Source organism: Molossus molossus, unplaced genomic scaffold, assembly GCF_014108415.1.
Source record: "Molossus molossus isolate mMolMol1 unplaced genomic scaffold, mMolMol1.p scaffold_m16_p_5, whole genome shotgun sequence".
Taxonomy (NCBI): Eukaryota; Metazoa; Chordata; class Mammalia; order Chiroptera; family Molossidae; genus Molossus; species Molossus molossus.
The window spans coordinates 2,211,483-2,224,763 of NW_023425388.1; the positions used below are offsets into that span (position 1 = coordinate 2,211,483).

Sequence of the window (13,281 nt, forward strand, 5' to 3'; positions counted from 1 at the left end):
TGCGTCCAGAGATCTGGAGCATTTGCTCTCTTGCAAAGCTCCCTCTCACTCTAACCAGCGTGTGGTTGCAGGTTCACTGCGTTGCACGGATCCCGGCAGGCTGAGAGAAGGCAAGGCGACTCTCCTGGAAACAGCCAGCTTGCTCACTACTGCGCTGACATCACCGCCTGCAACCGCCTGCCTCTCTGGGTAACACCGCTGAACTGTGAGGTCTGGGAGGGCAAGGAAGACATCTGCTGACTTTCCAGCAGCCAGCATGTACCCGACACATAAGAAGTGCAATAGAACGTGTGGGCTGAGAAGTGCAAAGGAACAGAGACTGGTGAGAACTAGAGGCAATCTCGCAAGGGTTCAGATCTTAACTTAAGTGCACTGTCTGGATGCCAGGGCATCACAGCATGATGCTCGGCCCTCTGTGAACAGAGGCACTCGCTGCAATGGGAAACATGCTGGAACAACATGCATGTAGCACTAGAAAGCGACTCGTTAATCACGTTTAAGGGAATTATATCATCCAGAGAACCTGTCCCACGTGCTAAGTCTGAAGTGGCCGCGTTTCCACAGGCCTTCAGTTTTAAGCACGTCGGTTTCAGAATGGCAGTGACTGTGGCGTGCACCCCGCGTGCAGTAGCTGCTGAGCTCACGGCTGCTCCCGGCAGCCCCTGCACAGCACTCTCCTGCCTCCACTGCCACCAGCGGGACCCCACCACCCACCAGGAACTCCACTGTGCTCCTGTCGCACGACACACGGGCATCTGCAAGGGCCCTAACCTTCGGAGGCAGAGTGGCTAATGCATCTGAAGTCTAGGCACAGCCAAAATAAACACAGCACAACGCGGAAAGAAGTCTAACACTGCACTTCTATAGGAAGTGACCAGGATGAGCGTGGACACGGACGGGAGGGACACGTACAGAATTACATGCGTGTATGTTCAGTAACAAACCTTCCAAGTCGAAATCTGCCGCCACCTCCGCATCTTCGCCCAGCAGGGTGGAGCTGGTTGAGGACGGCAGTGGCACGCTAACTTTCTCTAGACTCATTTCTTCTTCCAAAGTGTTGATCCAGTCGGGACTTTTCAAAGTAATGGTTATGGTCCGGCCCAACAACTAGTCGAGTAAAAGAGATACAACACGAAAAGTCATTGGCATGAAAATGAACTCTCTTGTACAGGCTTAGCTCAGCCAGATTAACTCGACGTAACCGCTTCACAGGTGCGGGACATTCGTGTGAACATTCCCTCTTCCTCTCCAAGCCTGTTCTCGATCAAGGCCTTTTTCCCTAGGACACGTGCAGTTTCCTCTGCTGCTGCCAGCTCCTTCCCCAGGTGGACGGCAATTCACTGACAGCCTGGCTCCATCCTCTCACACTTCCTTTGGCTTTGATGCACGGATGGCACCTGCTCCAGTGTGAGTCGGATACAGAGGCGGCAGCAGCACGCCCCGGCCTGGCCTACAGGTCTTGAAAACTGCTGTACTGCAAAAGTGCTTTCAGCATGTCAGAGGTCAGAATACCCACTGTGAATCTCTGACAAGTGACTTGTTCTGCAAACCAAATGACTGTCATCTGTAAAAGGACCAGTAACTTTGAGTGCTTTCAGATGAAAGTATAATGTAAAACCACCAACACGTTATATTCAAGTTACCCTGACCTACTGATGTAATAAAAAATACATTCAAAAACCTTGCAGAGAGCCACAAGGCTCCTTGGTTAACACTGACCGGGCATTTTCTGAATTTCATAAAAATCTTTTCTACTATATAGATGAGCCAGAGTATGCATTCAAATGTGAGAATTTAAAATTTTGCCCCAGCTCAGTGGTTAGGGCATTGGCCCTCACACCAAAGGGTCGCAGGTTTGAGTCCTGGTCAAGGGTACATACCTGGGCTGCAGGTTCAACCCCCGGCCCTGGTCTGGGGAGCGTTCAAGAGGTAATCAATCAATGTTTCTCTCTCTCCTTCTCCTCTTCCTTCCTCCCTCCCTTCCACTCTCTCTAAAATCTATGGAAAAAATATCCTTGGGTAAGGATTTAAAAAAAAAAAAAAGAATTAAAAAGATTTTATATAAAAAAATAATTTAAATCAGCGCTGGCTGGTTTGGTTCAGCGGTTAGAGCATTGGCTTGTGAATGGAAGAGTCTCAGGTTCAATTCCCAGTCAAGGGCACATACCTGGATTGCAGGTTTGATCCCCAGCCCCTCTTGGGATTGTGAGGGAGGCAGCCAATTGTGTCTCTCGTGAATCTATGTTTCTCTCTCTCTCTCTCTCTCCTTCTCTCTCTCCCTTCCTCCCTCCCACTTTATCTAAAAACCAATGAAAAAATATCTTCGGGTGAGGATTTAAAAAGAACATAATTAAAATCAAATTAGGTGGTACACGTTTTCTTTTTAATCTAATCAATGGTTAATATCTCTAGGGAACAACCAAAATAATCCTGAGTTAGAAACCTAGTCTAAATAATAAACATTAAAGAACTCTGTGAGGCCTTTCATTCTCTGGACCTGGAAATACAGATACTCTTACTGCGTGTGTAAAATGTAACCTCAGACACTTAATCACAGAAGTTGGAATCAGTAAATAGCACCTCCTTACCTCTTTACCATTTAGGCTTAGAACACTCAAGGCAGAACTGCCCTCCAAAAATGTAACCCACATTTTATCTTCTACAAACCTTCAAGAAAGAGAGAAACAAACAGTAAAAGAAACGTAACTGATACATTAGACCTAACTAGCGCAGTGACTAGTCTGATGATTGTGGATGAAAAGGGCCTCTGGAGGCCAGGGGGTAAAAAGGAGAGCGAGCAGCAGGGCGGGGAGTGACCTGGAGAGGGCGCTCTTCCCCCAGGCACTCCCATTCAAATGAATTTCCAACACCAGGCTACCACAGTCTGCAGAGGAAGCAGGCCGGTGGACCGCCTGCCATTTGTGACTCTGCACATCCCATCCTGCCCTTCACCGGCCAGGGAAGGGCCGGGGGTTAAATGGCTTCTTCCAAGTGCCCTCACAGGCAAGTAAGTTGAGAACTGGCGTCCAAGGCTCCTGAACCCCAGCCCACCCAGCATGATGTGACTTTGCTGCCTCAGTGACTTCCCTGAGCAACTTTCCTTTGACCCAGAGAGAAGACAGGAGCCTTCAGTGAGACCCATTTACCTGTCGGCTCGCTCAGACCCCCAGGGAGCCACAGCTTAGGGTCCTTGTCTTTGTTCAAGGACAACCACTGACTGTCTGGACTTCAAGAGCCTCTGCTATGATTCTAAGTTTATAATTTTGAACTAAGAAATCCCAAGAGTGAAAAATAAAAAGGACGTTAGGATAAGTTCTGAAGAAGATGGTCACTGATATGTAACAATGTCAGTCTTATTTAGAAGCAACTTTGAGTTGGAATACTCCCAACTGTATAAATCAAGTTCAGAAATCCCTGCAGATTTTTCAATGGGAGAGAAAACACATCCATGTATAAACACACACACACACACTTAACCTAGGATTCAAAAGTATAAATTATGGATATTAAGAGGAAAAGGCTAAAAGCAAAAACGTGCACCATGACCTTCTGCAGTTTAAATCAAAGGCCCAGAACAGATTCCTATGATCACTCAGACATGCCCAGTTTCTTTGCACCCAGTTATGAAGCTGCCGTATGCTGTCATTTCAAAGACAGAGAAGCCACTCTTACCTAGGCATTATGAAGACCGTTTTCAAACTGCTGACCGTGGAGAATTCCTCCACCCCACAGGGCTGCACTTGGCCCGCCCCCATCACAGGGGGCTGTCTGCCGGGCCAGAGCTCCTGTGGTCACATGGCAGGGCTGGTCTCCTGGTCCTTCTCTTAACTACAATGTGCCTCTCACATTTCTAACTTAACCAAAGATTCTGGTTCTAACAGCCATGGATTTATGTAGGTCTTTTAGAAGCTGCATTTTCTTCCCCCTCACTCACTAAGGTACAAGCTTCTAGAGTTTTCCTCCAATCACGGTAAGTATGTAGACACACTGAAGTGGGGCCATCCCTGTTTCCAGGGAGCCTCCTATCTATATGTAAGGGACTTCAGACTTCAGTCACTCCTTGGTGGCTGTCTCGCTCTAGACCGAAGGTGATAATCAGTTTAGTCTTCCCGGTGACAGGAGTCCTTTCTCTTCCGACTGGCTGCCCGGAGGAGTGACCCCAGCACCGTCCAGCTGTGGAGGCACCTCATGGCTCTGTGTCAGGCCTTGTGCTGTTCCCAGTGCCTTTCCTAACGACAAGCATGCCGAGGAAAGCTTCTGGCTCCCACTCAGCCCCACGCCCTTCAGAGACCAGGTGGTGAAGACAGACGGGCTCTTCCTGTGTCAGTCTCCGTCCCGTGGGTACACCGTGGGTCCTCCCAGCCAGTGCAGCATCTGACACGCGCGCCAAGGGCACTTATCTGTTACCGTGCTGCCCCAGCCCACGAGATGCTCCTGGTGGTCTGGCATTTCTGCACTTGGCAAAGCTTACGGCCATTTGTAACCCTGGAGACTTCACTGTAGACTTCCTAAAGTCTTCAGATTTTGAGAATTTTTTGTTTCATTTTTAAGCTTTTGGGAAGTCTAATCACAGTTACTTTTCCATTTCTCGTTTACGCTCTGGGTTTCTGAGGCCTGCTCTCACTCGACAGGCCGCACCACCTCCACTCTGTGAACTGGGGAAGCCACGACACGCTGACCTTCCCCGTAGACTGCGAACAGGACTCGAGTGTCCAGTTTCCCCTCTGCTTTCCCAGGCACCTAACGAAGATGTGGCACCAGACCCCTATGAAGCACCTCAGTGTGCAGACAGACGACACAGAAGAAACCGAAGGCGCCTCTGCCCATGGAACTCTCAAAGCTGCCCTGCACTGGGAAGAGGACCCCTTTCTACACAACCAAAGAGGCGCTGGTTCTCAGCAGAAGGCTGAGTCACCCAAGGACTCAGGAAATGCAAGGAAATGCATGACTTCTGTGTGTGTATCGGCCAGTGACCTTAATTGAAAATGAAATGAGTTAAAACTAATTAAAACGTAAAATTTCTTAAACTGAAGAGGGGAAAAAATATCACTCCAGTTTACTCTTACTGTCTTTTAAAAAATAAAACAGTAGTAACATCTTCATTCGTCACAGGGCGCATGAGCTGTACAGCCAGGGGCCTCAGAGATGGCATCTAAGTGTGCACGCATTTGGTCATCAATCATCCATATCGAGTTCACTACTCAACTTAAATGTTCTAAGTAGAGATTTCAGTTTTAAAACCTATGAGTTCATTTCTGTAGTATAATTTTCCTATAGTTTGAAAATAAAAATATTCGTATACTATTCAAACACTAAAATGAGATAATTTCGAATACAGAAAACACGATCTATGAATCACGAGCTGCTCCTGCACAGAAATGTCCCACTCACCGGATGAGAATCACTTCACCGAAGCTCGTGAACTGCTGCAGCAGCTCGTCGATCAAGGTGTCGTCGAAAAAGCTGTTCTCTGAGCCGGAGCTCTGGACCGAGACCAGCACGGTGCCGTCCGGCGGGCCCTGCAGGGCGATGACTTCCTTATAAATGTTCTGCCTCTCTTCAGCTTCAACTTCGAATACGTCGATGTCTATCAGCGCCACGACAGGCCTTCAGGCAAAAATGAAGACAGACTGTTAGAAAGGCTCGGAAAAGACACAGATCAAATACATTTCAAGCTCCACCAGAAACACCAAGACTGGAAACCTGTGGTCGGAAGTCTTCAGCTCGGCTCTCCCGTAGTGCAGCAAAGTACCAGGAGTCCACGTGTAGAGGATTTTGCTTCCATCTTGAAAACTAGCATTGAGAAGGTCTAAGTCTTCCGCTACAGTGAGACAAGAACACAGGAGAAGCCACGTGAGCGCAACCATGCTGGAGCCAGAGCCGGAGGAGCTGGAGCCGGGGCCGGAGCGGAGCCAGAGCGGAGCCGTCTGCCTGTGCCGGTAGCTCACGCCGTCTGAGCCCGGGGGCCACACACACTGCCTAACAGGCAAGTGTCCAGACACCTTAAAGTTAGAAAGGCTTTCTGGTAACGTTTTCGTTTTATGTTTACTTAATAAAAATAAAAATTAAGATGAGGCTTTACTTCTCGGATTACTTCAAGGCCTGTGACCAGACAGTATTTTGTAAATAATTCAATAGAGATGTAGCAGCTCCTAATATATGTGGACACTTGATTCATGTTCAAACCAAGTAGTGTTCAACTGGAAATGTCATGAGACTTTTTTTGCTTCTTTCTATGAAATAAGGTCATTGAAATAGACAAAAATAAATAATTAAAAGCAAGGCTGAGAATATTTTTTAAATTCTGTTTTATATTTAAATTTTATTTATTTTATCCTAGATAACCTTTGTTAAAAATATTGTAAAGCATCCGGCTGGTGTGGCTCAGTGGTTGAGCGTCGACCCATGAACCAAGAGGTCACCAGATCGATTCCTGGTCAGGACACATGCCCAGGTTGTGGGCCAAATCCCCAGTGGAGGGCATGCAGGAGGCGGCCAAACAATGTTCTCTCTCATCGATGTTTCTATCTCTCTTCCTCTCCCTTCCTCTCTCTGTAAAATCAATAAAGAAAAAAAAATTAAAAATAAAATAAAGGCTGACAATCCCTGCCCATTAAAAAAAAAAAATTGTAAAAGGTCCAATATCTGGTGGGGGAAGATCTGACTCTGGGTGATGGGCTCACAGTGCAACACACAGCTCACGTATCACAGAACTGTACATCGGAAGCCGATATGATCTTCTTAACCACTGTCACCCTAACAGATTTAATTTTGAAAAATTAGAGATGTAAAAATAAATACATGGCTTCCTCTTCTTACAGTCACATCACCCCTCTTCCTCACAGACGCTGCACCAACTCATTGCAGGAAGAAGCCCCCCAACCTGATCGATCGAAAGGCCACTTCCTTCTCCTCCAGAGGACACGGTCGGTCCAGGCGGGGGTGCGGCACTTCTCACTGGTGTCGTAGTCTTCAGAGAACAAATCATATTTGTATGTTGGAGCAAAGGTCACTTTTCCTTCTAAAAATCCCCTGAAAATCTACAATAAACATATACAAAGTAAGTTTTTACATACATATAAGTTGCTTAAAAGGCAAAAAAGCTGTTTTCATTGAGACAGCCATTCATTACATGTCGGTTGTGTGTGGACTCTCACACGGACCGTGTGTGCTCTGATCAACACCTCGACTGAGGGGACAGAGCTCAGGACAAACAACCTGACGCGGCCTTCCTCATGCCACCTGTCCGGCCTCTGAATACGGGACTCCCCCGCCCCGAGCCCTGGCAGACAGACCTTCGGGGCTCTGGGAACCACGCGGTCTGCGTCCCCTGCTCAGAGGGCCGGGGCCCAAAGAGGGCAAGTGGCGCATGTGTCCGAGGGTGCCCGGCAGCCGTAAGGCACCGCCGCAAGGGGCACAGTCGCCTCTACTCTGAGGACTTTACATAATCCTTCCAAAATTTTGTGCTCCTAAGTTTTGAGGAGTAAGTTGCAAAAAGGCAGATGATATAAGCAATGAGAGGAGAAAAAAAATAAAGCATATTAGCATATTACCACAGGTTCTTAAAATAAAAAAACCATAGTCCCAAAGACCAAGATTCTAACTTCACTATTACTATGGAAAAAAGTATCTTCTTCTACTTAAAATTAATCTTACGGAGACAGTATATTTTTCTTCCTGGGAATTAATGTGGATTTTTCCTTTCCTTATCTTCTTTTTTTAAAGTAAGTGTAATTCTGTACCTGTGAAACTACAGGCATATGTTTACTAAGCACAAAGAATCCGGAGCAGCGGAGGCGAGCGCGCTGCGGAGCCAAGGCCCCCCCCCACCCGCACAGCACCTCCCGAGGCCGACGGACCTGCCCAGCGTTCTTCTGGTTGGTGAGCTGATCTCCTGCTATGAGAGAGTCCCAGTTCTGCTGCCTGATGAGCTCCTTCACCTCCTCATTAGGGAGATCGATTCGATAATTGAAATCTCCACACCAAAATACGTAGTCATGGGAAAACAGCATCCTTCCCTACAAGAAGGAGATGGAATTAAAATTCAAAACAAACTATTTAAAAATATTAACAATTAGCCCTGGCCAGTGTGGCTCAGTGGTTAGAGTGTCGGCCTGTGGACCAGAGAGTCGTAGGTTCGATTCCGGTCAAGGGCACCTACCTCGGTTGCGGTTCTGCCCTGGTCAGGGAGGCAGCCAGTCGATGTGTCTCTCTCACATCGATGTTTCTCTCTCTCTCTCTCTCTCTCTCTCTCCCTCCCTCCCTCCCTCCCCACCCCACCACTCTATCTGAAGATAAATGGAAAAATAGCAAGTGAGGAAGTAAAAAAAAAAAAAAAATGTTTACAACTATTTCTTTGCCTCAGATACGGCAGCCTCGACCCTGGACATGCTCCACTTATTTAACCCAACAGCAACAACACACGGAATATCTAGCTAGAGGAATCAATCCATCGCGGTTTCCGGGGCTGTCGTAAACCCTGAAGCATGGACACGGAGTGGGTGCCTATCACAGTGGCAGAGCTCCGTCTCAGGGCATGGCAGCAGGGCGCACCATAGGGAAACTCAGTTTCCGGACGATTTCCACGAAGTCTTCGTTCCGCTCCTTGACCTGGGACTGCCCTGCGGCGAAGTGGCTGCAGACGAAGCAGAGGCTGGTGGTGTGGAACAGCATGCGGATGGCGACCGCTCCCTTGTTTCCAGTCGCACCCCCCATCCCCGTCTTCACCGTGTCCACTGCGACGTCCCTGTAACACAGAGAACCTGGGTCCAAATCCAGCATTTCGACAGGTCCTGGTGCGCAAGAGTTAGGGATGTGTGGTACGTGACTACAGAACTGCGCAGAACGTGGCAGTTGGAGGGTGAGGTTTTGAAAGTATGCTATGTTCACAACTCTGCTCAGTGACTCTTTAATCAGAAACACACTGCACACAAGAGCACGCGCAGGAGGGTCTCGAGGTGGCCGGCGCATGCTGGGCTGACCTGATGAAAGGCGCGTGCTGGGGCCTGATGAAGACGAACAGGCAGACGCCCACCAGCTGCTCGGAGGCCAGCAGCACGTACTTGCTGTCCCGGGAGATGGTCTTCTGCAGTTCCACGGCCCACAGCTTCTGGTTCGTGGTGCTGTCAGGCAGAGGGGCAGACAGGACACAGCTGTTTCGTCAGACAGTAGTCCGTCATGCTCAATAGTGCATATGCCCCAATTTAGCAAGACTACCAGCAGTCACGAAATTTATCCCAACAGTGAAATTCACGGAAGTGGGCTTGTTTCCTTTAAAAAGGAAAGCCCGACATTTAGCCAGAATCCACATTTCAGAATCCAAGCTGCACTGTGTTACAAAGACACTGCAGCTGCTTATTTCGAAGGCGCACTCACCTGGGATGATCTTCGGCTCACACACCTCGCTTTTCCCTTAAGGGGGGTAACAGAGGAGTATGTTTCCAGATGCATTCCCCCCACCCTTTTCTTATTTTTCTGGATTATAACATTTAAAAAAAAAACTTATTATAGAAAAATTCAAGTAAGACACAGAAGAGACCATCATAAAATAAACCACCATTCACATCTATTACCAGTTTCAACAATCGTCAACATCTACCAACCCTTTCTCTCTATCCCCTCTCACTTTTTTTTTCTCATGGGGTAGGGTAAACCTGGAATATTCTAGACCAAATCTAAGAAACATGCCATTTAACTTGGAAATACGGGGCGTACATCTCCAATGTAAGAGGACATGTCCGTGTCTCCATCATCACAATGCCATCATCACACTTCCATGGTAACAATTCCTTAACATGACCTAATCCTTAGCTCATGTTCCCTGATTATCTAAACTGTCTTCTTACAGTTGGTTTCTTTAAAACAGGGTCCAAACAAGGCCCACACATTCCTTTGCTTAATTTCTCTTAATCTTTAATTGTCTTTCAATCCTCCCCACCCCTCTTTTTGAAGAAGCTGGGCCATTTGTCTGTAATATATTCAACAGTCTGGGTTTGGCTGGTGTGTCCTCATGGTATCTAACTTGCCCCTCCCCTCTCACATTTGTTTTAAACTTGTTAATGTAGGCGCTTAGGAAACACATTTGATTCTATTTACTTGTTTGGGCAAAGAGAACCTCACAGGTATGACGTCACCCTTGCACCGCAGCAGGAGATACACAATCTCTGTGATGTCACACCTGACCGGCTTTTCAGACAGGTATGATGTCACCCTTGCACTGCAGCAGGAGGTACACAATCTCTGTGATGTCACATCTGACTCGATGTTCAGACATGACAATCTGAACTCGTTATGGTAACAAGTTCCCCTTTCAATCCTGCTAAGGCTTCAGCACCCATTGGTGATTACTGCCTGGATTATTTTCATCAGGGGTTGCAAATGTTGATTTTGTAATTTCAGCATTCCACAAGCATTTGTAATAAGCTGGAATTCTTCTAGAAAGGACTTTTAACTTCACAACTGCCCTAAACACAGTTCATACAAAGAAGGCAGGATAAATACTTAAGTCTTTATCTATAAAATTTCAGTGTAATACATTTATGCCCAAGAACCTCTAATGGAGAGCAAAAGAAGTTTTTTCTTATTGTTCCAGGTCAGAGAAATGACACGTGGTGAACCAGATAGATGACCTCACACCCAGCTATCTTACCTACCTAACAGCCTGCCATACTGCCTCCCGAAACAAACCCGGAAGACAGACTTTCTACCCACTGTCGTCCCTCCACCATGACTTAGATTTTGAAGAGAATGATGGCTTTCATCTCTTTCTTCAGCTCGAGCCTCCAGCACCATGTCGGCGAGCCCCGTCCCGGCGAGCCCCGTCCCGGCGAGCCCCATCCCGGCGAGCCCCGTCCCGGCGAGCCCCGTCCCGGCACACCTCCCTCTCCACAGACTCAAGCCAAGGGAACCACAGAGCACCCTTGGGTGTCTACTGTGCAATCAATGTATTTTTTGTCAAACTGCAAAAATTTCTTTAAAAAATGTTATATGCAAGATTGATATCTTACTATTTCAGCCCATAATTTTATTCTGAAAATCGTTAAAAATGTCATCAAAGGTGGACAACTGTTCAACTTAAAAAGCAGGCATACTTGGAAAAATAAAGCACTTAAGCTTTGGGTTTCACTCAAATAATCTGTATTTGTAATGAGGCTTTGGAACAGCAGTTCTCAAAGTATGGTCTGGGAACATCTCTGGGGGACCCCAAAACCTATGAGCTCAAAACCATTTTCGTGATACTACTAAGGCATTGTGTGCCTCTTCCATTGTGTTGACCGTTATCGGCACCACGACGCAAAGCCACAATGGATAAAAACACTGATGCCCTAGCACGGACCCAGGCATCAGACCATTCTCCGGCTTGCCACTGCCCTCGCCACCATGCACCAGCAGTGTAAACAGTGCCACTTCCCCTAAGACTACCCTCGATGAGGCGGCAAACACTGATGCCCCCTAGCGCCGCGGGATGACCGGAAGCACACACAGCCCTGCACTCGTGTGGACAGTCGCTTCCTGGAGAAGCACTCGACAGTTCGAGCTGAGAGGTGAACTGTCACTTTTTTTTTTCTTTATTGATTTTAGAGAGAGGAAGGAAGAGGGAGAGAGAGACAGACACATTGATGAGTGAGAACATCAACTGGCTGCCTCCTGCATGCCCCCCACTGGGCATTTGGCCCACAACCTGGGCATATGCCCTGACCAGAAATTGAACTGACAACCTCTGAGTGCCTGGGTCGACGCTCAACCACTGAGCCACACTGGCCGGGCTGTCACTTTTTTAATGGAAAACAATTTTTACTTGAAAAAACTAAAGACAGACTGGTTATTCAAACTTGGGTTATTTAGCAAACACTTTTTCAACCAATCCTGTCTTTTCAAGGGAAACAACCAATGGCATGTATTCCCAATGATAAAATTTGAGTTTTTAAGCAAAAATGAGAATTTAAGAAAACTTCTATCTGCTACCATGATCTTGACAGCTTCCAAATATTTAAAAGAGTGTGCTGATTACATCAGTGATAATGGCAACCAATATGATGTTTTGATATTGTATAAGGAAATGTGTCAAAATTTGAAGATCTACAAAACTCAGTGAACTCGTATTCTCCAAATGAACAATAAGCAATGTTTCAAAACCATGCATGAGTAAAAGAGAGACCTATAAATAATTAATGTTTGCACAAAAAGTTCATTGCTGTGATTTTAGATTCCACATTGCAACTAAACTTTAAGAAACTATTCTGCTGAATTTTGGTATAGTCTCTGAGAGGAAATTATTAGAAAAGGCTATTAAAATATTTCAATTTCTAACTACATATTTATGTAATTTTCTTCATATACGTCAACCAAACCAACAGACTATGACAGACTGATGCAAGTTAAGTGTGAGAAGCCAGCTATCTTAAACCAGATATTAAAGAGATTCATAAAACTATGAAATGATGCCATCCTTCTCAGCACATTTTTGTTTAGGGAAATAGTTAATTTTCAGAGGAAAAAATACATAGTGGGTTTATTATTGTTATTTTTAAATGAATTAAATGTTTCATTTTTAATTTCTGATGTGATAAATGAGATATAATCACATAAAAGTTTTTTGAGATTTTCAATATTTTTAAGAGGGTAGAAAACATCCTGATACCCAAGTTTGAGAACTGCTATTTAACAGTTTAAAAAGGAACTTTACATGTTCTCAGTCTCTCCTGACTATGACTGCTCAGTCACCGGCCCTCCATGTCTGCAGGTAGCCCGTGCCCGGGCGCTTCTCGTGGCTCACCTCGCATTCACAATGTTTCCAGCGTTCAGCTCCACCATTTCCTCAAAGCCAATTGCAAATATGTCGGTTGGCTTACTTCTTTTCTCTACAATGAAGCACCGAGACAGACCATTAGAATACAGCCTTAGTTCAATGGCACCCTGCCTCCACCCCATCCCCAACACAGCTAGATCACTCAACACCAGACCTCATAAAAACCCATGTTGGTGTTTTCAGTTTAACCAGATTCCAATGGAAGGCAAAAACCCATGAGTAGGACAAAATTATTTTAAATTTACTTTCTATTCAGGGGTCCTAAGTTTGCTACTTTAAGGTGGTTATTCTAGAGTATCCTTAAGACTCTTCAGAAATCATTCTGAACCAGTTCAAGCTCCAGTTCCTACCATGGACAGCAGAGAAATGAGCTGCTCCTAACAGGCAAGTGAGCCAACACGGGGGAAGGAAGTCTTCAGGAAAGGCACAGACACAAAGTGGCGGAGAAACCAAAGGAGAGGGAACTGTCGGGA

At 46.3% G+C, this 13,281-nt stretch overlaps 1 protein-coding gene across 3 annotated transcripts in view; it reads right to left on the minus strand.

Moving 5' to 3' along the window:
• Positions 1-13,281, minus strand: part of SYNJ1 (synaptojanin 1) — an 85,310-nt gene that overhangs the window by 20,156 nt on the left and 51,873 nt on the right. For 2 of the 3 annotated variants that reach the window (XM_036242575.1, XM_036242576.1), the window contains 9 exons: positions 12,776-12,860; positions 8,982-9,122; positions 8,554-8,746; positions 7,860-8,018; positions 6,884-7,040; positions 5,704-5,821; positions 5,392-5,607; positions 2,589-2,667; positions 945-1,107 (listed from right to left, as the gene is read on the minus strand). In XM_036242575.1, the coding sequence (XP_036098468.1) occupies positions 945-1,107; positions 2,589-2,667; positions 5,392-5,607; positions 5,704-5,821; positions 6,884-7,040; positions 7,860-8,018; positions 8,554-8,746; positions 8,982-9,122; positions 12,776-12,860 (1,311 nt within the window). Of the gene's footprint in view, positions 1-944; positions 1,108-2,588; positions 2,668-5,391; positions 5,608-5,703; positions 5,822-6,883; positions 7,041-7,859; positions 8,019-8,553; positions 8,747-8,981; positions 9,123-12,775; positions 12,861-13,158; positions 13,273-13,281 lie in introns of all 3 variants that reach the window. The other variant, XM_036242574.1, reaches the window with a different exon arrangement.